This window comes from Xenopus tropicalis, chromosome 1 (assembly GCF_000004195.4).
Source record: "Xenopus tropicalis strain Nigerian chromosome 1, UCB_Xtro_10.0, whole genome shotgun sequence".
Lineage (NCBI taxonomy): Eukaryota > Metazoa > Chordata > Amphibia > Anura > Pipidae > Xenopus > Xenopus tropicalis.
The window spans coordinates 124,427,740-124,454,177 of record NC_030677.2 but is presented as its reverse complement, the minus strand read 5'-3'; the positions used below and the strand labels follow the sequence as shown (position 1 = coordinate 124,454,177).

The following is a 26,438-nucleotide window of genomic DNA, read 5'->3' as shown; positions in this document are numbered from 1 at the left end:
GTTCTAAGGTTTGCCTGAGCAAGCAGGTTTGGACTGGTGTTCATCCAGACACCAAAGTATTTATCAGTTCCTCTGTTAATGTTTTTAGACCCAGCTCTTAAGACAAAGACTGTTTAGGTTGCTTGTTTTTTATTTTTACCTTCAAAACAACCCATTCATTTTTTCATGACTATGTTGTGTCATTTTAAAGCTTAGAGTAGCCTTAAGAGTATCCTAGGGTCAGTCTGTCTGTGTCACCTAAGGATTAAAGTGTCCTATCTTAAAAAGTCTGTAATCCCATGACTGGTTTTAAGTTCCAGCCATGTATCATTTGCCTTAAATAGTCACTACTCAGTGAGAAAAGTCATATTGCACTGTGATCAGCATTAACTGATAATGTCCAATCTAATTCTTTTGAAAGAGTTTGCCAACATTAGCAGTGTAACTGCTAACTTACAATGTCTGAAGAAAGAACTAAGACTGCCAACAGCTGTCCCAAGAGCTATAAGGTTTGTTTGCATTTGAAACATCTATGGTGCACTGTGACTATTAAAATGCATTTGTTTACTCTAAATGTCAAAACAAACACAATGAGATACATAATCTAAAAGGCTTGAATGATTTAAGAAGCTATCAGGTTTACTGTACAGATGGAGGTCAATCACATTGACCATCACATAATGCACATAGGTAAGGTTGTTTCACTAGTGGGCTCCATGTGAGCCCAAGATTTCCTCCAAGGTTTACGTCAGTCTGGTGCACAGAGCTGGTGTATGGTACCTACTGGGATCATGCTTTCATATTCTCTACATAAATTGATGCACTGATGTATATATACTTGGTGGCTGCCAAAAATGATCTCTGCATTAGTGAGATAATGTTACCTATTGGGGAAGGGGAAATCACAAATATGGCATAGAGCTGGTGCATGAGCTCTATGTACCCATATTTTCTATAAAAGTCTAGAGTTTTCTACTGCTCTGGTAACCAATCAACAAACAGCATTTACTGGTCAGCTGTTTGAAAACACACACCTGATTAATTGTTGAGGGTTATTAAATGTGGACAAATTTTAGACCTTATATATATATATTACCCCTAAAGATTCTTACTCTAACAAGAGTATTCATTTTATATGTGTGTGCCAGATATGAATTGATGGAGTGGGAATTTACTTGTTAAAGAACATTTCAAATTCTTTAAAGGTTATTTTTTACCACAGTTATCAGTCCCAATCTGTTTTAAATATTTAACAGATGATTATGAACTTCAGTGAAGAATGTTTCTCCAGTTAGGGAAGACAAAACTCTCCTCATCACTGTAAAAGGTCTTGGATGATTTTATACATATTGCTACATACACTCACACTAAAATGGATAAATTTGGGCTGCTCTCACATACTGCACATTATTATCAGTTCTTACCGAACATTGAAATCTTGAAATATATTTTGAAATGTTGTATTGTGTAAGCTCTAAGTCCTACATTGCAGTTATTCCAGGATCTAACACCACATCAGTCTGAGGAAAAAGTTACAGCACCTATACATCAAACAGTTTAAACCTCTGGTTCATGTAAATCAGAGAAACTTTTCCTAGCTCAATGCCTAGGGTACAGAGTAGGTTTGTTAATACCTGTAATGCAACATTAACTTTTGATGTTTGGACATTGACCCATGTTTTCTTATTTCTCTGGAAAGGAACATTTAACAATACTGCATGGCAGAAACATTACTATCCAGTATATAAATGTTTCCATGAAAAGTATAGTGTGTCACTATGACGTCCAAGCAAGGCATATCATTTATTAGTGCATACAAGCTTATTTCAGCATGACTTACTTCTGACTCAAAAATCTGTTGAAGTTTTATGAAGAACACTAACGACGAATCAAGTTCCACTGATGGTCGTTAACAAACTTTGCTTTATGCTTTAGCAGCCATATTGTTTAGAAATCACCGAAACATACCAAAGCACAGTATATAGTTTACAATACAGGGACATAACTTGAGACAAACTGGCTGAACACTCTGCTAATACGTTTTTGCAATCTAACAATCTTTAGCCCAAGAAACAAATTGAATAAGGCTGTAAACAGCTTACAATTTAAATACTTCTCACCCTGTTCTTTGAGGTCAAACACAAATGGAGTGAACACCCTACTCGCAAGCTTGCACTCAAACAATCCTTTATCTTTTACAGGTATTCAAAGGCAGCCTCTCTTCCCAACATAGTTAGTACCCAGTCAAAACTGAAACTTGCCTCATCAGCTCTACTTTCTTGTACTCCCACACTTTTTCTGTGAGATGTTTGATCTCTGTGCACACAGCCTATTATAAAACGGTGGCTCAGGGGAAACGGTGTAAAAGGGCAATATTTACTGAAATAAATATGCTTATTTGGTAAGATTCTTTATTATGACATAAATGATCTGCTGGTTAAGCTATCATTTTGAATGTTTTACTTTAAGGTGATGAACTTTTGATTGGCCCATATTCCTATTTATGATTAACCTTTAGGACACACAGTATAATTTTGAAAGTAAACAAGATAATATGAATGCTTTGCTCATCTCCAAGTACATTAAAAAGTTAAAACCTAAAATAGTAATAATGCCTGCTGAGGACTAGATTTTTAAACAATCCATCCTCCTTTTTTGCTTTAGCTCAACCTTTGTAAATAGATAAATATATTAATTCCCCTTTTAATATGGTAAATTGAATACACAGACAAGTTACAGTTATATTTGTTTAACTACATATCAGATGCTAGAGCTTTAAAATCCCGAAAGCCTGTCAGCGTTTGGCTTCTCAGTGGCACAGGTGATGTTGGCCCTTGATGACTGACCATTGCTGGAAAGAGTTCTTGGCACTGTGCACTTGGCTCACTACAGTCTGTCCTCAGCCAGGACAAAGAGGAAGACAGGAAGTGCAGAGCTGGTCCTGTCTCCTTGGCAGCTAGACTGGCAACAGGGTGAAGAGCCATATCGCTGCCAAACCTGAATCAGTAGGGAAGCCCAACTTGCTGGCAAGCGACAAACTACTGTGCAACACCCTGATCTCAGGATTCCCAATCAAGTTATATGCCAAGGCCAAAGCTTTCTTCTCTTGTTTGAACTGCCAACTATTCTTACAGACTGCTATTTTGGCTTTCAGTGTTCTGTTTACTAGTGACTAAAAGCTACAGACATTAATATTGGACACTGGTTGGGTTTTCTAGCACAACATGTTACTCTGTAACACTGACAAACATGAAACAGAAAAGAGTGATAATTAAATACATGAACCCTGCCTTGAGACAGTTAATGAAAAGACTGCAGTGTATTGCTTTTTCCCTTACATCTGGAACATTGTACAAATCATGCAGTACTGGTTTGAGTGTGTAAAAAAAAATAAATTTAACAAATTTAAGAAATGTATAATGTGACTAAAATGTGAAAAGCAATTTTCTATTGCACTAATTGTTAACCCTACCCAAGCCGTTCAGGCAATGCTCTGTGCAGTCACTGCAAATTTAAGATTGACAGTGTGCAGGATGGGGCAATGGCCACTAGCTGAGAGTGTAAACCAAACACAGTATATATAAATGAGGCACATAGCATAGTGCTTTAGTGAAGTATTCCTGATTTTGCTTCATAAGGTAAAAAGAATGTAGCTATTATGACACACTCAAACGAGTTGTAAACGATCCCTCCCAGAATCCCGTAACTTGAATTCATTAAATGTGCATGTGTTTGCATTTATATGCTATTGTACAGTTTGCTGATTATAACTTTATTTTGTGCTGCATGGCAATTTAATAGCTGTCACTGGGCAGCAGAAAAATCCATTGTTTTCCGGACAGGTTTTTTAATCCTCGTGAAAATCAGCATTTATGAAATCATCCCTTACAAATATTAATGTCAGTTTTAAGCTCTTAAGCAATTATGTGTAATGTATTGGTGTTTACAGTTATTGCTCCCTAGGTGGCACAATCTCTAGAACAGAAAATATAGATGTATTTGGAGTTTTATGTGAATATAAGCTGTACTATGGAAATTCTTGCCTGGGCCCTCTCTCTCCATCAAAATTTTACAAGCTTTGACAGTGTCAAAATACGACGCTTTGAATAGTGACATAATGAAGGTACAGTGTATAGTAAACTGTTAAGCCAAGGCTTAGCTCTCCCTGCTCCTTTCTGTGAAGGTACACTGAGGTCAATTAAATAGAGAGAGAGCACTCTGAAGCTCCTTGAATTTTATATAAGAGTACAAACATGAAAGGCATGCTCAGATTCAATGTCGCTCACAAGAATGCTAAGAAACAAGAAGGCTGTGTTAAAGAAAAGCTAACTCCTTTTAGACCACTGCACATATTTGTCAAAAGAGAGTTTTACTTAAATACTGTCGCACAATTATATGTGTCCCAGAAATGCAACAGCATTTTACATGTGTCACAATCCACGAGGGGTTAAAAGATAAACCTCTTGTGCAAATAAGCTATAGAAGTGTCCAACAGATACAACTGCAATATTCCAGCAACTACTGCAACAAGCAAGAAAAAAGGTAAGCTATAGTTAGTTAGTTAGTTAGTTAGTTATATGATTAAACTGTAACCTATAAGTGATTTTACCAAAATACTTTTATCTGATCATAAAAGCTTAAAATGAATGTTTTTAAAATTAAAATTACAAAATTTTAATCCAGTTTCAAACAAGAGCAGTGGAGAACTTTTTCATATATTAACTTAAAAATCTGATATTACAGATGTTTTAAATGAAAGCATATTTTACAGCATGCATTTGAATGCATTGTGTGTTCTGAGCAATGAATTTGCTGTTACAATAATGTAGTGTAACTGGAGATAAGGCTGTCACTTAAGGACACACACACCCCGTACTACTTCTTGTTTATTAGGAAAGGAGGGAGAGATGGGGAAAGGGTGAAGAGGTTAAATAAGGATATCGACCAGTTTATATGTCCTAGTTATCTTCAAAAGAATGTGCTGTACCCAACTGAAGGCAAAGTCTGAGATTTCACAGTCTAAGTGGATTAATTCCACAGACCTCTATTTACAAGTTAATCATTCACATAATTTGCCTATAAAGTCCTAATAAAACATTGTGACATTTTGGTCATACCAAATTATTGATTTCTCATAGAGTGTGTTTTAGGCCAGCTTCATCATGATATAGGAGAAACTTTATCATCAAGCTGTAACCTTATTTACAAGTTTACATTTAAAACAAATTCCAAACTTTGCACTAAAAAGATTCCTACATTCCGAAAATGCAATCTGAACATTGGTTTTGAGCTCTAGTATGTTTAATTGCTGATTTTTATCTTTTTTGTTTTTGGTTTGAGGTTTATATGTAACCCTGTGTATTCACATAGAAATGGAGGCCTTAAGTCCTTCAGCCATGCCAGAATCTTAGAAGATATTATGGTATTTTCTGCACCCCTAATTTTAAAGGCAATATATATGAATTGAAGAATCAGGGCACGCATATTTTCTGTTATTTCTAGACCCATAATCAGCGCTCCAAATTCCATAACCCAAACAAGAGAAGTATAAAACCCAGTATTCTGATATATTTGGGAAACTAATTTTATTAGTGGTTCCTGCAAAAGAAAAACCTCTACAGTTATTTTTAGCTACCAATCAGCTGATCGGTGCACCCCGACCCACTGCACCTGCTGCTTGTGATGTGGCTGCCCAGCTGGTCACGTCTGACCCATTAGCTGTCTGGATTGTCTTTTCATGACAAAGAGAAGAGAATGAAAGTGGGACATAATTGCATTTTCTTTTGGAATGAATATCTCTGCCTCATACACAATAAGTATATTTTATCGTTAACCGCAGTTTCTAGTTTAGTGGGCCGTGGAGGGGGTTTTTAAGCTGAGAAGCAAAATTACATTGACATTGATTTAATGAGCCCATCAGGTAGCAAAGGGGTTAATTCCATTTTGTTTTATTTGTGCCTAGCTGCATTAAGCGTATCAGTTTCTCACAATGTCATGTGCAGGAATCCACACAGCAAGGGTAATTACAGATTTAAGGCGTGTGGGTCTTGGAATGCCTGCTACAGAGAGGACAGCCAAGTCCTTGTTGTTTTGAATTCCAATGTAAACTTTTCTTTTTATGTGGGAATCGTGCATTGCTTTGCTTCCAAGCTCGGCAGTCTGGGAGCTACCGCTGTGACACACAAGCTCATTGTCTGCGTCCCATGAGTGCTACTGCACAATGTAGGCATAATTTCATTCCCAGCTAGGCAAAGGTTAAAGCAGCACTCACAATCGGTGTTCTTCAGAATGGGATCTGAACATATTTATTTGATGATATGAGGGCCATATATACCCCAGTATGCTACTTATCTCTGTGTCACTGAAACAATCTCAGGAATTTTAATAAATAACTCTGCAACTGACTTCTCATTACTGACTGACTGGCTTCTGAAGCACAGCTATGGTGCCCCTCTTATAAATGGGACACACTTGAAACTTTGTGAAGGTACATACAGAAAGTGCAAAAGGTTACCAAAAGAAAAATTACCAGTAGTACCCTTGATTGTTAATGTAATAAATTTATTTGGAAATAAAAACTATAAAAAAAAACAGAAATTATTTTAGTTGTTTTTAATTAGGTTTTAACACTACTGCTTGGGGGCATCAGTATGATACTTCATAGTGACCTGCAAGACCTCCAGATCTCAGCAGTCTCTCAGAACTGTAAATGGGTCAGTAGAATCACCATCCTCATTTTCATACACACACACTGGTATTACAGTCGACAATATCATTAAAAAAGGGTAAAAATAAAAATAGGATCAGAGGGCAGAAAGAAAATGTAAAATAAAATTATCATGAATGAGGCCTCATTCACATCTGTGTTTAAGAGAAGTGTTCAATACCTAACCTCAAAATGGGCACATAGTGTCATGGTGTGTCCATTGGCTGCACCTAACTGAAGTTGCATTTTTGTACTTTTTTAAAAGCAGTTGTACTGAAATAAAAAGAAAATTTGCAGGAGGTTTTAAGAAAAAGTAATTTTAACTGTAAAAAAAGGGTGTGATTGCAATGCAATATAAAAAGAAACAGTGTATCTCGTGTTTATAATCATGTTTATATATGCAAATGAAAAATAATTTTGTAGCTTTATGTTCAATAAAACCATGTATTTATTATACACTATAGGTGTGAAGCTCTTCCTTTACAAAACAGTTCCAGCAATCATTTGTTTTTGCAATTGTTGCTGTTCCTTGCTGTAAAGGTAGCACAGTATTATACTGTAACTGCATTCCAGAACGCTGAATTGTTTTAAACCAGGGCACAGTTCTAAAACGCCTTTGGCATCTGCCCTTTACACACACGCACACACATCTCTGGGCCGACGACATTTCAGGATAACTGTTGGCAGCCATTTTAGATTCAGCCTGCGCATGAGAGCATGTGTCTGACTGCCAAAATTACAGATGCTCAGTGCCAAAACACTCTTGGCAGTAGAGATAAACTTTGTCGAGATACACAGTCTAGAAATATCTTATAATTACAAAGCGCAGGGGGGCAGAATGTTTTTACAATACAGCTGTGCTAATGTAAACATTTAATTTGGCAGCCGTCTCCTCCCACTTTTCAATTAACTGGCTTTTATGCAGATACTTTAGCTTGCAATAAAGTTTATGGGTACTTCTCTTTGAGTACAGTTTATGAAACACAGATTGGAGGTGGGTTTTTTTTTTTTTTTTTTTTTTGGAGAAGTCCATTCACAGAATGAAACAGGCAGGAAAGAGTTCACTGGGATAAAGAGAAGGTGTTGACTTCTCATTCAGGATTCTTACAGAATTAGCAAATTAGAAAGGTATAATCAATCATTTTTATGAATGGATTCGAATTCAACCAGGGAAACGTGAACAGATGACAGAGGTTCGTGCGCAGAAAGAGTGATACAGTTTTATCAGGAGTGATATGCGAGGGTTGTTAGAGCTAATGGCCCACGTGACATTTTAAGTGGAGCAATGGCTGCCAGTGACAATCAATAACAACAGCCTCTGATAATAATGTTCCACGCCGCCAATGGATTAAGTTTTTACAGCGATTTACTGAATGAAGATGTTTGAACTGTGACTGTCCAACTGCTGTTAAACTACAGCTCCCAGAACCCCCCAAGTTTTTTGCTGTACTATTTTGACATCTGCTGCAGGCCCACAGGCTGGATATCCCGGATCTATTATTATGAAGTTACTATCATAACTTTTGCTCAAGTAATAGAATAATGAATAAGGAATTAGCAGATCTAAGTACCACTTAATGATACTAGAATTTAACTTTATAATTAAATAAAAGTGATTAATGTGTACATTTCATACTATTTACCCTGTTTTCTCTAAGAAATCTTATCTAGACAGAAGAATTGTACCAAATGTACTGGTTAGCATGACTTACTAGAACTATTTGCACAATTATACATATGTTTAAACAAGACCCCAAAAAGTCACCCCCTATTTTTTGGTTCAAGATGCAGCATTTTTTTTTTTTTGCTTTTTTTTTTGTTCACTTTTCTTCTTCTTTTGCTATTGCGTTAAATTTTCCTTACAGTGCCTTCATTTAAGCTCCTGTGAAACATGATAATTATATGACTTGCATGAAGCGCTAATTTGTTTTAAGGGCACATTCATTTTACAGATTTTATGGATGATATGGTGCTATGAAATTAAATAAGCTGACTTCTAGCATTTGGACTGGGGAGCAGTTTTAGATGCATCTTAAAACTCCCTTTCTTTCCAAGAGTAAAAGTTATGAAATCTGCAATTTCTTATTCCTTCTCGCAAGCAGACCTCCTTCAGAATTGGTGGGTGAGGCATTTAAAACACAGCAGGAGGTTCTGGGTGTTCAATATCTGCTGGGGGCTGAAAGTAAGTTAAAACTAAGCCAATTTTGTTGATAATGAGGGATGGTAATAGTCTGCTGACTCTGTTTAAACCAAACTAGTGGAAGAGAGAAATACATACATTTTTCCATTAACCATGAGGGCTAGTGTATTGTAATCATATCTGATATAGAAAAGCATAAGCCCCATGAAAAAAAGTACATTTTAATATACTAAGCCAGCAAAATATTTATTTTTCTATATTAGCACTAAATTAAAATTATGTAATTCACTCAGTATTTTTTTCTTCTTGTGTACCTATCTCAATTTACTTAAAGAAAAGGAGGATAATAATAACAGAACTGACATAGGAACATTTGCCACCCCTAGCTTTTTAACAGCATAAAAAAACATCAAACAAGATGCTTTCTGTCCAGTGGAATAATGGCTGTGCTGGAGAACAAGGGGCAAAATGTGAGCTTAGCAAAGAATGACAGGACCAACTAAGATGTGCTACTGTGAAAGGTGGCTGATATGTTTACTTTGTAGTGAAGGAATGGAGGTTAAGACAATGGACCCAGCAGCAAGCATCACCCAAGACATTGTTAAAGTAAAAGGAGAAATGAGCCTTTGCCAGGAGGCAATTGGCTTTAGAATATGTCTTTAATTGTGCATCCATATTTTTATTCATCAAGCTGAGTAACCCATAAAATCCCCACACACTATGGTGTCCCAGCCTCATAACCCTATTAATAAAGTTTCTTAAAGGTTTTGGCAGGGGGCCAGCACAGTCCATTAACTCCTTGCAAGTTGTTAAAAAAAGAAGAAGGAGGAAGAAAGCCATTTCAGGCTGTTTTGTGGTTCTGAATGAAACAGCAGGCGGCCTGTATAGAAACGTCACTTTGGATATAGCGCTGCTAATGGACGCAGAGGAGCTCGATCAGCGAAGAAAGAGAGATCCATGAATGCTGTGCTCTGCTACAAAGCCCTAATATGGATTGCAAACCTAATTTGGTTGGAAGACACAAGAGAAAGGAGGGGGGGAGACAAGAAAACAGCAGCACAAATCTTGGTAATGAAAAACTGTTTGCTTTGTAAATAAGCTGAAGCTGTCATGGTGCATATGAATAAAACTTGTCTGATTCCGTATCGAAACTGACACACAAGGCAAGGCATGAAATTACTATAAAGCCAATCTAAATAGTAGGAAGGTCCCTCTGCAGTTCCAGCATAGAACATCTACTATGACACCCTTTCTGGGAAGGAATTTTCAAAAAATACTAACTACTGCAGAGGTAAAACAAATGTATTATCATTAAGCTTTGGGTTTCTTGTTTTTTTATTTTTTGTTTTTTAAGATGGAAGACCCTTTATTAGACATCTATATATCATAGTTACACAAACCAGGTGTACCATGCTGACAAAGTGAATACATCAATTACATCAAAAAAGATGACAATAAAGTTGTATTCAGTAGTTACTAATGATGTAAGTAACATAAGGCTATGGTAATATGACATTTTTTTCACACAACTTTTTTAGTCAGAGAAAAGATAGATTAAGAAATACCGTGACAGGAGTCTACAATTCTGTGGACAGTACCCAAAATAATATGCCTCACAATAGATGGCCATACACAGGCCAATAAAAGCTGCCAACTCTGTCCCTCCAGTTATGTTACACAGTGTTTTACAGAGTGACCTTATAATTTTAGTCCCTGACCTCATAAAGTTTAGTAAATTTCCTGGGTCAATTTAATCAGTAGCCTATTAATCCATCAATATGATTTTGGAGTGTGGTAGGAAACCTAATGAGAAACTGTCTGCAATGTGCACAATCTTATGCAAGGCTATGGTGATTATTAACTACACCATCTTTCTGCATTATCTGTCAGTGCTATATTAAGTATAAAAATATTAAGATCATCAGTGTTAATCTGAGGGCATTTAGAAAAAAACATTAACTATATAGTTTAGTTGACAAACTCATCTGCATGTGATAGCACTGTGATCATTCCAGTCCAAGCATGAGTGGGTGGGAGGGTACAAATAGTATTTAAAAGCACAAGTTAGAAAGGGCACAAGAGGTAGAGATAATCCAAAATAAACTTGACAGGATGACCAGCCATGACCTTTTCTCACTCAAGACATATAAGCTAAGATACTTGCTTTGGATCAGGTAAAACTAGTCAATCAAGATGCTCTTTTTTTCATGATAAGGCAGTAAAAAGAAAAAAAAATCACACTGCAGCTTTAATCATAAGGATTTCTATTTAGAGAGAGGTCTGATAGGCACTTTATCACTTTTTTTTTAATAGTGCTGCACAACATCTAGCTGAGTGTTTCTCCTTAATGTTGCCTTACAAATTTGCATTAATCTGCTATATTTTTCACATTCTGTTTTATATGACCATCTGTTCACTCTCTATTTTGTTATTCGCTGTATTGCAGATGTATCCCTTTGGAGGATTGCTTGGCCCGTTATTGCATTCTATAGTCATATAGGAAGACCTGAATGGATTGCAGCCAGTAGAAAGCCACCTAAGGTCCTGTAAACTATACAAGCAATGGATAAATCAGTTCATACCAAGCTGTACAGCACTAAAATACATATCCAGGCACATCATAAACATACAATTTTTATTACCACTATACTGAACAGGAACACCAAGCAGGGTCTACGATACAGGCATATAACTTTTACAAAACTAAATACAATAAATGTGTTGCTCCAATACTTTCCAACTTTAACTGACAAAAGTACAAATTAAAGGTTCAGTAATATATAGATTTACATGTACAGTACAGAAACTATTATATAATATAGGGGTGCTTACATTCACTATATGCCTCTATTAATGAATAGCCTAACATCTCCCATAGACCCCATGTTATTTTTAAAATGATTTTATTTTTCTTTGTAATAATAAAACAGTACCTTCTAAATTTACCTAAATTTTCAACCATCAAACAAATATCTAAATTATTTACTGTCAATTACTTTACTTTACAAACCAAGCCTTTATTGGATGTTACGGCACTCAACCTAAATATATAAATGTGTGAAAATAGCTCAGTCATATTAAGAAGTGTTAGGGAATGATCACTGTTATAAGCCATATGTTACTGTGTATGTTGCTGTTCTATTTAAAATGTTTATTCTGTTATAAAGTATATGGACAATAGAAGTAGTTGGTGACCTTTAAGTTCTGTTACTATGCAAAGACACAAAGCAATGGCTGAAGTAGAGTTATAGTTTGTATTAAGGACATTGACCCCTGTACTACATGTATTAGTAATATGAAAAGGCCAAATGTTAGGTACTCCCTAGTGATTGTAATCACTTAACTGATACCCCTGGCCTCCTCTTAGAAGAAAACTGCACCAGCCTGGGGTATATGCAAGCAGGCATTCCTCTTCATCCTGTCTTCTTTCTTCAGAATCCCGGGGGAAAACCTGTCTTTTTTTAAAAGCAGCTTTTCACTCTACTGTGCATGCATGAAGAGTGAAGCAGGAAGAAGGTTCACTAGCTTGCATACACCCTGGCTGGTGCAGGTTTTTCCTAAAAGAAGCACCAGCCGGGGGTTTCAGGTAAGCGATTACAATCGCTGGGGGGTGTCTAACATTTTGGCACCCCCAGTGATTGTAATTTTCCTTCTCCTCTAATGAACTTTGCAGTGCACTTAATGCAAGGAGCACATGGGTGCAGATTTGATTAGACTGGCTGTTTCAGCCTCATGTGACATTAGCCTTACTGACTTACCAGTATGGACATAACTCTCCCATATCCTTGTCAAGTGGGGAGTACGTTCAGTGTCAGACTGGCCCACTGCATACCAGATAGAACACCTGGTGGGCCCAGGTGTCAGTGGGTCCTCCAGCTTCTGACCATATTGGTCTGTTCTTATTTTTGTTTGGGAGCAAAGAGGCAAATACATGGACGGATAGACTATAGTAAGAGAAAGGGACTAGGAGAAATAAGTTTGAATGATGAATGGATGAAAAATAGTTTAGAGAGTGGGCCTATAATGTAGAGTTTTCTGGTGGTTCCATTTGTCCTTTTAATTCAGGTGATGTCACAGAAGTAACACAGTAGTATTTTTATCACTCTTTATATTATTGAATAGTAACAAAAAAGGAAATATGAACCAATGTATTTTATACAATTATAAATCAGTCAGATATTATGTGAAGTAACTACATGTATTAACACTGCATTGCTTCACTTTGATTTCTATATTCTCTATACAAATTACTTTTTTTTTTTTTCTCATTTATTTCTGCTCTTATCTCAGTTAGTTGAGCCTGGACTGCAAGGGTCATGCTGGCTGAAGTAAATCAAAATAGAAGGCTAACTGTTAGCCATATTGAAGCAACAGTATCAAGTATCAGCATCTTTGGTTGTTGCTATAAACTGCACTCATACTTAAATTACTAGTATTTCCCAGGATTATTATTTTTTTGATAAACAGAGAGCAAAAAAAAAATGTAAGTAATGGGAAGGCAGATAACCACATGCACTGCCCAACTGCCACCATCGACAGTTATACTGGATACGGTTGGGTCCCCTCTGTGGTCCATATTTTATATTTTGACAAGGCAAAGACACCTTTCGATAGTGTTCAAAAAGTATTCAAAACAGAAAATAAGTATTTTCTGCTGTAAGACTCCCACCTCACAGACAATCCCTATTCTATACAAATCCAAATCTGTGAATGTAAACCTTCTTTCCTGTATTCCTATATTTCACAATGTTTTACTTTAGATTCCTAGACAATGTTACCTATCAGTCTATTATTCTAACTTTAAGTGTTGTTCCTGCTTCTAACCACAATTCATTCCCCTAATCCTTTAGGCAAGATCTCTCTAAAAGAAACTCTGTCACACCACAGGGAGAATCATGGCGTTTCTTCATATGAAAGAACTAATGACTTGTCAAAAGCTTCCAGAAGTTGCCTTGGGGGTGCCCCAAGCAGACGATCAAGGGGGTTCCCTGTAGCCATGCCTGAAAGCAAGATCTATCCCATGACAGGCCTCTTTCACTCTCTGGCAGTTATCATAGAGCTTAGCCAGAAGAGTATATGACACAACACTACTGAGCTCTTATGGGATCAGCAACCGCAGTAAATCTTGAGATCACCACGAGCCGGCATGTGACCCAGGGTGACTAGAGGGCCAAATGTGGAAAGTCTATTTTAATGCCTCAATTACATTTTTAGGGGGTCTCATTACAGGGTTTGACAAATCCCCTTAAATAAATCCTATGAATATCTGAAAACTATTGATAAAAATATTGCAACAAAACTGCAGCAGTGGATGACAAAAAAAATTCAAATAATTGTAGACTATTGTTTGCTTCAGATTTTTGAACAAGAACATTTGCTTACAAAGATACAGCAACCTTTAACAAACAATTAATAATGGATCTCCTAATGTCAGTGAAAATAATGAAGGAAATGTCTAAAAGGCTGTTGCGGGACACTCCACTGGTGCACATCTGCACTCCAGCCTTTATAGGTTACATTTTGACTAACTAACTATTAGCAGTGCACTGCACTCCAGCATTTTTACACTGAACTGTTCCTTTAAATGATTGTTTCAGATAAGCTTGATCCTACAATAACAAAAAGATCTTTTAAAAATCTTAATGTGTATGGACAGCTTTAAGGACTTAGGGCTGTGGCACATATTGGTGTATTTTAAATGCCATTATATTTTAATGGAAGATTATGAAATCATATGGCTCATGGTAAATGGGAGACTCCATATTTTTTCATGATACTTATTAATATCAATTTTCATAAGTCGCACAAGACCCAAAAACATAATGGAAAGATTTTGAATAGCTTCCCTTAAATCAAATGCTACATTCTACCAGTAAAACAACTTTGATCTGCCACAGATAACTGGTTTCATATTCAAATGCTCCAAAAGACAGCAATATTTGTGCAGTAATTAATACATAAAATATTTCAAATAAAACATGCGTAATAAGAGGGGATACCTGGGAAACAGGAAGTAAAATCCATGTATATCTGTGAGGAGATACCTGGGAAACAGAAAGTTTAGGCCAATAACCAACAAAACAGAATTCACACACAAAGCAGGGATATTATTCTGAGAAACATTCTACTATTATATGTACTTTAAACCAATAAAGAGATTAGTTATACCTTTGAGATTTTTAACGCTGAAGCCTGTATTCACATTTTAGGCTATTTGTCTAACCTAGGACATTGTTTTGCCACTTATGAATACTGATATGAATACTGCTTAGACAGTTTCGGAGGGTATCATTGTATGGTTCAATTTGATTTAATTTAAAACTTGTTCAAAATGTCAGCTCTGGTAGAACTGGATGTTAGCATACAGAACAAACAAAAATATTGTTTGGCATATCCACTAGCCCAAAAGTATTGACTTTTAAAGTGTTCAGCAGGAAATACATTTTTAGCTTCCCTATGCAGCCAGTGGACTCACTACTTAAAGATTTAAAAGTACTATTAAAATGTTAATGTTGCAACACACACTTTCGTACATAATGAAACTATATATGATACCTTATCCAGAGCAAATTCCAGTCATTTTGCTACCAGCTATTAAATAAAATTGAACGGATATATAAATGCACTTTTCTTCCTTTGGAATGCAAGTTTGATCTTCCAGATAGATGAAAAGTTGGGGCACTGCCTCTACATCAAACTGTCTGAAACCGAACCTTCCCGCTTTATTTCTTCCCCTCCCAGTAATAACAATGTGAAAAACAAGATCCCCTTATATCCCTAGTTTTAAATAATAGTTTTCTTTATATTATAAATAGATAGTTTTATATATGTAAATATATTTAACCAAGATCATAAAGTTTAAATAATAACATTATTTAATATATTCTGTATTTTTCCACTAGGTGGAGAATGTATTAAAAATGAACATATTTCAGTCCTTGCATGATGACATTGTTGCAAAACAATACAGACAATAACTAAAAGCAGGAATTTGAGCATCTTTTCATACCCACAACAACAATATCATGGCACAAATTGCCTTTTCAGAATTTTTAAAATAGACCAAAAGCAACTTAAAGGTTTTCAACCTAGATACGTGACCAAGGTATTGTGTTTTTAGAAAACTAGGTTAGGCACACCCATCCACTATCTGGGCAATATGTGTGGTCATTAATAGAGTTTCTTTCATACAGAAGTGCCCAAAGGCACTCAGTTTGCCAAGAGGCAGTAACGCATACCAACCAATAGGATGTTTGCTTTTAACCAGGTGACCACTAAATGCTTCCTGCTGATTGATTGCTATAGGTTACTGCTCCTGGGCAAACTTAGTCTCCCTTATTACATAACCCCATTTGTGTTTTGTGTATCATGCTAAGGACTTTCATACATGTGACACTCACTTATAGGTTTATCTCCTGTTGCTGAGCCTATGACCAAATTATCTTTGCACAAAATGTGTCAGTCTGTTTTAGGAATGTTAAGAAATATATAATTTTTAAATATATAGTTTGGATTTTAACATTACTTTCATTCTGCTGAGGATGTGAGATTTGGCCTTTGGTTTCCCACATTATTACAGCTACTTTTCTGTTTTTGTGTTTTTCCTTTGAAACCTGTTGCTACACCACAATTTTTCATAACACACCCAAAGTCACCTAACATACACTTAGAATTTTCCTTTCCTTAACATGGTCCTGTTAAACCAAACATTTTTTACAACATACATAAGAGACTTTTAAAACTTTTAAAATGCATCCCAGATTACAGTAAAAACCTTCAACCTTTTTCATTGTACTAGAGTAAATGTGTTGTAAATTATAGGAAAGTGATCATTAAGAAAAAAATTCCTTTACATTAATTTGTTTATGTGAGACCTAAAAATAAAAGCTGGAATATCTTAACTTTGTAGAATATAATCAAGGTTAAAATGTGCTTAGCCAGTGATAGGCAACATGCATAGTCTAAAGCAGTGATCCCCAACCAGTGGCTCGTGAGCAAAATGTTGCTCACCAACCCCTTGTATGTTGCTCTCAATGCCCCCAAACCAGGTAGTTATTTTTTAATTCCTAACTTGGTGGCAAGTTTTGGTTGAATAAAAACAAGATTTACTACCAAATAAAGCCTCCTGTAAGATGATAGTGTGCATAGAGGCTACCTAATAGCCAATCACCTCCATGAACTTTTATGATGCTTGTGTTGCTCTCCAATTCTTTTTACATTTGACTGCTGCTCACGAGTAAGAAAGGATGGGGACCCCTGGTCTAAAGGGGCCTAACTTCTGACTTTTGTGTATGCTGTATGTGCTTTCTAGTGGGACCCTTAGCACGGGAGGTGCAACTGAGCATAAAGAGGCTGAATACTACTCCAAGGCCACCTGTTGGGCATCACTGTTAAGCTAAGAAAACACAGTGAATGCTGTGCCTGTTAAACATAAGACAGAAGACATATCTCTAACACTCCATTAAATATATGTGGTTTACTTTCTAAGTATTAAATAACAATATGATAAAAGTCCATGTTGTACAAATCTTAAATGTGCCTAATGTTTATGTAATCCCTGTTTTTTGCATACAGCTGAGCTAAGTCCTCAACATGCCATATCCGTTTTATTTTTGCTCATAAAGTTCTCTTTTAATTCATGTAGAATACTTGTAATTACAAATTTATGGCTAGAGCTATTCTATCTTTGCTATCATGCCCAGACTTAAAAAAAAAAACATCCCACACACATAAAAAGAACAGATCTTCACAATATGCAGAGGAATGTCCCAGTTGGAGTGACACACACTTTCACTGTCAAGAAGCAGGCTTGTGGTTTGGCTGTTATTGGGTATTTGAGTGGATGCTGCTAGAAAAGGCAGTTCATCTGGCATCCTTCATCGTGACTATGCAGTAAATTATTGCAAGCAGCGTTTTATCACTGGTTCAGCCTTGGTTTTTAACAGGGCCTGCGGACAAGTAGTACTTTCTGCGTCACGAGAGAGGAAATCCAAAATGAATCATTTCCATCCCTGGTTGCTCCATGTGGTTAACATTTTAACTTTAGAAAGTGTTACACACAGTGCTTTAAAATATCATGGAATGTGAATCATATAATTGAAGTATTGGAATGTAGAACATTCCTAAAGTGGGTGTTTACCTGCTACCCTTCACTCTAGAGCAGTAAAGCCAGACCCTAGCCCATCAGCTGCTCCAATAATCCTTTGCTACCACAATGTAGCTGCTTAAAACAGTCAGGAAATTGTAGCTATTATGTATGGGGGTCTGAGGTTAAATACAAACACTACATTTTATGCAGCATCAATACTGAAAAGTATTGTCAGCTGACTTGATTCCGGGATTACATTAATTGGCACTTTGTTAACTAAAAGATGAGATGTACACCAGATCTCTTGTGTAATTGAATATTATATATCTCTATTTAAGTAGATGCAAACAGTTAAATGATACAAAAATCAAGGGATAGCTACTCAAACATATAGGGTAGGGTAATCCAATTGCTGGCCTGTGGGTCCGATGTGGCCCTTTATTCATTTATATGGACATCTCGTCTGCCCAGTGGACCCATTTACTGTTCTCTAGGATTTTCATCTTACTATAATCCTACCCTCAAACATGCTATATAGTAAATAACTGGGCCACTACAAGGCAAAAAAAAAATCCCAGAAATCACTAATACAGAGTACAGGTATGGGACCCTGTACTTGTTATGAATATACCACACAATGTTAAAGTGTATTCATAGCAAACAGAAGAAATACCAAAATCCCAGAAGAAAGAAATGCACAGGGCACAGAGAAAACCAGTATATCCTGACCAGCTCATGCCACCCTTGTCCTTAGTTAGAATAAAGCAAACAATTGTCTTTGTATGCTATGAAAAGTCTAAGGGAAAACTGTAATCTCAGCTATATAATGAAAGAGGAAGGGATTAAGTGTGTAATTCTCTCTTTCTCTCTCCCTCTCTCTCACTCTGTCTCTCCCTTGTTCTCACATTAACCCTATCCTACACAGGGTGGTCTTTTCCGCAGCATTATAAGAAAACTCACCAGCAGCGAACTAGTTAAGAGAAGGATAAGGGAAGATTTTAAGGAGGAGGGCTGTAATTTTATATCTCACTGCCAGACACGTGAATAGTTCATGCAAGGGCATGGAATGCAGGCCAGAGTAATCCTCTAGCATAAAATAGGACATATTTTGCAAACTCGCATATGTGTAGCTCTAGTTAACAATGTAGTCATTGTTCGTGTAACATACACTATCAAGTTTTTTTTTAAGCATGAAAACTCTCATTTTTGTATAAATCTACTACACAACTATGCTCACTTTACCAGAAATCATTTCTCTACCATATCTTTCATTTTGTGATCTATAAAATGGTTGCCTCTGTATCAAATTTACTTCATCTGATATAGGCAAATACATAGGCATGGGTATGTTAAAATGCTAAGGCCTCATTCACACTTTTGGTAAAAGTCACCATATGATCCTGATCTGAAGTCAAGTCATGCTGATTGGCAAGATCTGTAATGTTTATGACAACAGGATAGGCCAATTTACACAGTAGCCATACAGGTGGCCATACACGTAGCAATTTTCGATCTTTGTGCCAAAGATCGTTCCCACCCTCTACTGACATTCAGAGCTGAATCATCAGATATGGAGGTAGAAACAATAGACATTCCACCTCCTTCTGCCGATTTAGCCGTACGATATCATCGGTGCGTGTATGGCCAGCTTAAGACAGATTTATTAAAAATCATTAAGAACTCAAAGGTTTTTCCTCAGTGCCTTAGCTACATTTTTTTAAATAGAATAAACTAAGGGTAAAGATACATGGAGCTACTTATCGGATCATTCAGGAATCGGTCGTTTGAAAGTAAAAAATCGGCTCGTGTTGGGGACCTTTAATAGGAGCTATTGTCACAGCTACTAAAAGCCAGAAAATACCCTGCCATAGACAAGACTGAGAATTACCCCTGCTAAAACTGACAGTTATCAGTAAATTATCAGCATTGTCTATTTTAGTAGCCATGACAAGTAGCTGCTACTAGTAGCTCTGTGTGTCTTCACCCTAAAGTAGTGGCACATGGGGAGCTTAGTCGCCTCACAACAAATCTTTGTTACTGTGGGTGAGTAATCTCCCCGCAATGCCATCCCACCGGCAAGAATGTAAATCACTGGTGGGATGGCATACATCACTTCGTTTTCCCAAAGTTGCCCTAAGTTGCCTCTAAAGGAAACTTGGGGTGACTTCGGGAAATCGTAGCAGCGCGTATGCCATCCCACCAGAGAGTTACATTCTTGCTGGTGGGATGGCATTGCGGGGAGATTACTTGCCCGCGGTAACGAAGATTTGTCGCAGGCGCCTAATCTCCCCGCGTGCCACTGCCCTAAAGACTCATAGCAGAAGGTTTAGAAGATCATTATAAAAATGTGTGCGGAATTGCATTATACATTATCTGAAAGAATTTTCCACCAATTTTGGCCATAAACTATAATGATATTAGCTGCCTGCAAGCCAAAGTACACTTTTTGTGTGTGTAAAAAAAAACCAAAGATAAACTGATAACATGCTTTTATTTTTCATTTAAAAGGGTACTTTGAAAAAACCCTTTTTTTTCTTGAATTCACACAACAGTAAAAAAATATAATTTTAGTAAATCCACTGCTATAAGATATAATCTAACTTTTACCTTGAATGAGCTGAATTACAGGAAAAGGCCTACCATGTTTGTCTTAAACATTACTAAAATGGCAGTAATAAATAAAATGGCCTCATGACTAACACCACAAGCCTGGCACATAGAAAATGATTTTACTGATCTCTCCAGTTCTCCACACTTTCTCACCTGTATTTTGTCCCTCAAAAGCTGCTGCAATCAAAATGTTTCATGTGATATGTCCTCTGTAGTCATCTAATATAAATTGTTTTTACCTAGTTGTTCTCCATGTTCTCATAACCACTTGTATGAGCCGCTGTAATGCACAAACTATTATTCTATGAATTTATATAAAATATTATTGTTCCTCAAATCATGTCCTGGTGCATTTTTATGACTGCTTTCTTTTTCAAACAAACAAAAAAATCAAGATCTTTGTACTATCTACAATGTGAAAATCATTAATGTGTGGTTAATTCTATTCAAAATTATTCTCAAAGAACAAATGATCCACAATATGGTCTTTCTGAAGCCTGTAATCATCATCTGCAGAACCCACCATTAATTGATGTGAGACAAGTAGGGCATTTTCTCTGGTCTTGGGGTTTCCACATTCTACAGAGGACAAAATCAACCATATCAGGAGGGGAAAAACACATAATTACTCTATTGTTACAATAAATTGTGAACTGGGGTATATATAAGCATTAAAAAAATAAACATATTGTGTGTGTGTGTGTTACAGTTAAGGCCTTAATGTAAAATGGGAATAGCAAAAAAAAAAAAGTTTATTTTGCATATTCAGATTTAATGACCAAAGACCAGTTTGTCACGTAATGAAATGAGAACTGGGGCAAAGTTTATATTAGGATCCATGGCCATCTATTTATATCACAGTTAGAATATAATTAAAGAAATATACCTAGCTTTTACAATTATTTACAATCCAAAGTTACCAGGTAACTTCTTCAAGAAAAGTGCACCACTGGTTTGGCACACTGGTGTTAGTAACAGCGATTAAAAGAGAAAGTTTTTAGTGCATAGGGGCAGATTTAAAGATAAAATCTTTACAAAAACTCCAACATGAAACTCTTCAATTTAAATAGTGAAATTGTGAAATAGGGGTGTGTATCTATGCCATTTGATGTACTGGGCAGCACATAAGGAATACAATAAAAAAAAACTGGCTCCAAAATGAACCTACGTTCAATTTCCAACTGCTAGTTAAAATCCTGTTGTTGAATTATCATAGATATTCTTTTAGTGGTATATATTTTGCCATGTATGTGACCATATGCTACATTTTTTGAGGAGATAAGAGTGAAACAGGCCACATTCTGGGCGTGGTAAAAAAAACTAATAAAGCATCCTGTTCAAAGAAAAGTAAGTGACAATAGCCAAGTCAATCGTGTTTGTGCGGTTTCTGCATGACTGCATTTTCTCATACAAGAGCCACTTCTGGACAATAATGAGACTGTGGTAAAGCATCTGCTTAGGGATTAGGGATCCTGCAACACTGAATGTTCAATTTAACACAGACCTGTCCCTTAACTCTGTGCTCTCCGAGCGGGGGACAGCTTGTGTGGGAAATTGCAAGGCAGGATTCCGGCAGTACTGTGACACCAGAGTGAAACAGAAGCATCTGTGAGAGGGCACGCTTGTACAGCTCTCATTGCCTAGACTCATTTGTTCCTCTACTTAAAGTGCTCAATGGTCTTTTAGTATTACCTTCTTTACTATTTTACTCTTACATATAAGGGCAAAATGCATGTTAAATGCAAAAACACAATTTATTCCAATACAGTCAACAGTGTAACTTTTGTGTGGGTTTTTATATAAAGATATGTCAATTTTTTTAATGACTCTTTGGATTCTTCAATTCGATATCATACTTTCTATACCCATTGTGTTTTTTTACAATGCATGGCCTGCAATGTGGCAAAGCAATGATTAAATATTAATTGCCCTCATTCTACATTTTCAGGGTGCTTGAAAGACAACATATTTTATTGCTTTTGTGTACATATTTTGTGTATTTGCTACAGCTAATTTGCATGATTAATTAGTCTAATGAATATATATATATATATATATATATATATATATATATATATATTCAACTACACCCTAGTATATGCTTTTTAATTAAATATAATGTAGTCACTGAATGTGTGGCTGATAAAAGAACATGAAATTGTTAATCCTGACCCTACATGTCTAAAAGTTAGTTCTGCCATGAAGAGTAAATACAGTCTGAAGCCAAGGTCAAGGGGAGCTCAGATCAGGGATACCTCCAACACAGGAAGGGTTGAACAGGCAGCTGTTGTGTCGATCATAGTATAAACAGGACTTCCTCCTAGATGTCAGGAAGGATGAGTGGCCCTGTGACTAAATCAGTGGGATGTGACTGAGGAGACCTGAGTTCAGGACCTTCTCTGTGTGACCTATTTATTGTTGTTGTTCCACATGGTAAATATATGCAAAGGGAGAAATTGTCAAGGTTTCTGGTGCCACTGTCCACTCAACTGACAAAAGGTCATTTACTCACAATTGTTGTTCATAAACCTATTTGCATTCATCCATGCTAGCAGTGACAACAGTGTACTATGACACAAAGGAGAGATGTACATCTGCCTTGAGCAAGCTGTAAACATGAAGCTCCCTTTGCATGTTGGAAGTATTGTGTAAGTACATGGCCATGGATGCGTAAGTACACAGCCATGTACCATAAAGGGGTTTGCACTAATTTATATGAAGTACCTAAAGCCAGAGGGTGCAATGTTCATGGAATTCTGGGAAAAAAATGTGGTATTTTCGGTCAACCAGTGCAAGTAGCCTCATGACAAAGCGATAATTTGTTACCTCTGTTATAGCAAAGGAGATAAGTGCTAGACGCATTGATTTACACTGATTAGTTATCAATTAACTTTAATTTGGGAATAATTAACTTTAATTTTGAAAAAGTACTGGCTATCAAGTGTCATCAGAGGTGATAACAGGCTCGGATGATGAACATACACGTGATTATGCAATGTTACTCAGCTGACCTTGAAGGTAAAATGCTTCTCAGTAAACTGTATTTTGTTAGAGGTTATATGGCTCTGGATACTAAACCAATAGTTCTGGGTGCATACTTATTTAAAATGGTCATCTCAAGTAAGGGCAACTTAATTTCTGATGTGAATACATTAGGGGTCCCTATAGCAGGATATAAGAACAAGGCTGCCCTAAGCCCCCTGATGGTATGCTCTGCATCAGATTTTTTATCTGGCATTTTTAAGACTCTGTTCCTATCCCTTACAAGTACAGGGCTGAATAGCATAGTCAGTGTTGTATTCGTTGGAGTAGCAACAGGTTTCTGCTCTCTAAAACGGTGTGCAGAGACCTGCAGCAATGCAGAGGGACCAGAAGTCAGTGTCCAAAGTAAAAGAGAAACAGCAGATTGCAGCCTTTTTTTGCATTCTGTGTTATATCTTGCATGCAATTTTGTGGTGCAAATTACATTCTTTCCTTCAAATTCTCTTAAAGTTGGCAGGTATTTTAATCACTGCAGTAACAGTGATATTTTTGCAATTTAACATAACAGATATGCATTCCAGAATTGCACAAATAAAAGCAGTGAAGCATCAAACCTAAAAGTGTTTTTCCCAAATATCAAAGTGAACAAATCCCTTTTTATTTCTAAAGATTTGTTTTTTGTAAAAAACAATATTTTTTTAAAGGTTTCAAAGTATTGAGAAATGGCATGCTTCATGAGAAAACAAACATTATGAAACGGTAGCATATATATCAAATGGCCATGTGGGCAAATTGCAGACAGGAATAGGCTGAGGAGCGCACAGAATGCACAAGACCCTTAAAAAGCAGCTCAAAATGCAAAAAAAAAAAGTCAAAATGAAACCGAAAAGAAACCTCTGTAGAAAAAGCTATAATAGATTTCATATAATTTTAGAGCTGTGCATTACATTTGTGAAGTGACAGGTAAGAGGAAATAAGCTGTATAACTAGCAATTAAGGAAAGCAGAACAAAAAATCACTTTCTCTATTTGCAATAACTCGTTGGGGGCCTTTAGGCATAACCAACAAGAGTATGATTCATTTCATTATACAGCCAAAGAGATTAAAAAAAATAAAATAAATACTATTGTCTTCTGCCAAAATGGACACGTCAGCCTTGTCTTGTACAGTTAAATTCCACATTAATCTTTTGGAATCAGTTTCATGAATGAGGATGTGCAGTTTTGTGCGGTGTCATTGTTCTCTGCTTTCCCTTGTTTATTTGGATAGCTTCACAGTACCGGGTAGGAAATGTATTGGTTGGCAGCCTTATCCTTCAAATAAAGAATAAACAGACCGTGTTCTAGCAAGCAGGGAACTGTATCTGCCTCGTGGGCTTGCAACCAAGCACAATGTTGGTTCCAAAGACACTTCTTTTCCACAGGACTAATCCTGAATTTCTAAAAACTCCATCACACAACCATCATGCCATATAACATGTATAACACTGTAAAAACCTGCATTAAAAGTAATGCTTAGAAATATATTTTGTTGCTTGTTGCAGGGAATGCATTAGCTGAAGATCAGAATAGATAGGCCTGTGGACATGTCTATCTTTGCTTTCCTTGTGGAAGGATCACAATTATGCTACCTTTAGCAAGAGATAGGGTACGCCCTATAAAAAAGCCCATGGGGCTTATAATAATAACTGGACTCTCCCACAGTAATGGGATAATTAACTAAGATACAGGCTTTCATATGAGTTTCTCAGACTAGTGGGCTTATTTATCAGTTTTTGAGTTTGTGAATTTGAGTTTGTTTTTCTAAATCAAATAAATGTGCATATCAAACAGTCACTTATTTATTAATAAGTTTTACTAATAAGTTTACAAGCTCCAAAAGCTTGAAAAATTTGAGTTTGAGAATGGCTTGGCTTGACTTTGCCTATGACAACTCCCACTGACTTCTATAGAAACCCGCAAGTTTTTACATAGCAAATTTTTACATTTGAGTTTTCAGGTTTTTTGCACTTAACCAGACATTCGAGTTTTTGAACCATAACTTGGTTTTTGAACTCAAAACAAATTTTAGTTTTTTAAGCACAAAAAAAATTCAGACCCTCACTTTATGTTCCTTAAAGTGAGGGTCTGAAAAGGAGGTATGGTAGTCAGAATTCCTTCCACTAACCAGTAACCATGGGTATGATCACATATCTATTTGCATGATACCAGCTATATTTGAATGGCTACACAGTAACTCAGAAGTATTCCAAAAATTTGATGTTATTTAACATAACTGTAGGACTAAGAACATCAGATAACTTGGGACCTCATAAAATATAATGATCGCCCCACCCCACCCACCATAGTGGGCCTTTTGTAAGCATTACTGGGGCCCAAATATTGCTTGCCTCTCCAGATATTGCTGCATCAGGAAAAAAATTATGTCCAGGAACAATATTAGCTGGTCCCCCTAGAAAAGTTACAGCTGTTCCCCAATGAAAAGAGTTTTTAAAATACTACAATGAAAGTTATACATAGCTTCAGAATTACAGTGAAATTCATAAAAAAAAAAAATAGGGTATAACTTACATGTCCCTGTTATAATAGCTGGTGCATTCAGTTTAGTTTTGATTTATTCAAAACCAATAAAAGACTAAGGCATTTCCTTCCGCAAAATGCTGCATCTGCAGACTTATTTCCGGCCAGGACCAAACAAAGGTAGGAAGTGGCTAAGGTCCTATTGCTTTGTGTGAACGAATATCTTAATTTATTCTAACAAGGAACAGAAGGGAATTGCCATTTTAGCCATTTAAAAAAGAAAAAAAAAAAGAAATACATCCCTGCAGATTATTAGCACAAGCCTTTGTAAACTAGATATTGCATGTGTATTCTGCACAGCAGATTATAGTATGCTTTTAAGGAAGTGAGAAAATTTGCTTTCTCAGCCTGATG

The 26,438-nt window shown here is 36.4% G+C and overlaps 1 protein-coding gene across 5 annotated transcripts in view; it reads right to left on the bottom strand.

Annotated features, from left to right (window-relative positions):
* The window catches only part of nfib (nuclear factor I B), a 167,846-nt gene that overhangs the window by 76,855 nt on the left and 64,553 nt on the right, over window positions 1-26,438 (bottom strand). Inside the window, exon 1 of one of the 5 annotated variants that reach the window (XM_031897246.1) lies at window positions 14,825-14,865. Coding sequence (XP_031753106.1) covers window positions 14,825-14,849 — 25 coding nt within the window. The 5' untranslated portion in view covers window positions 14,850-14,865. 5 annotated transcript variants of the gene reach the window in all.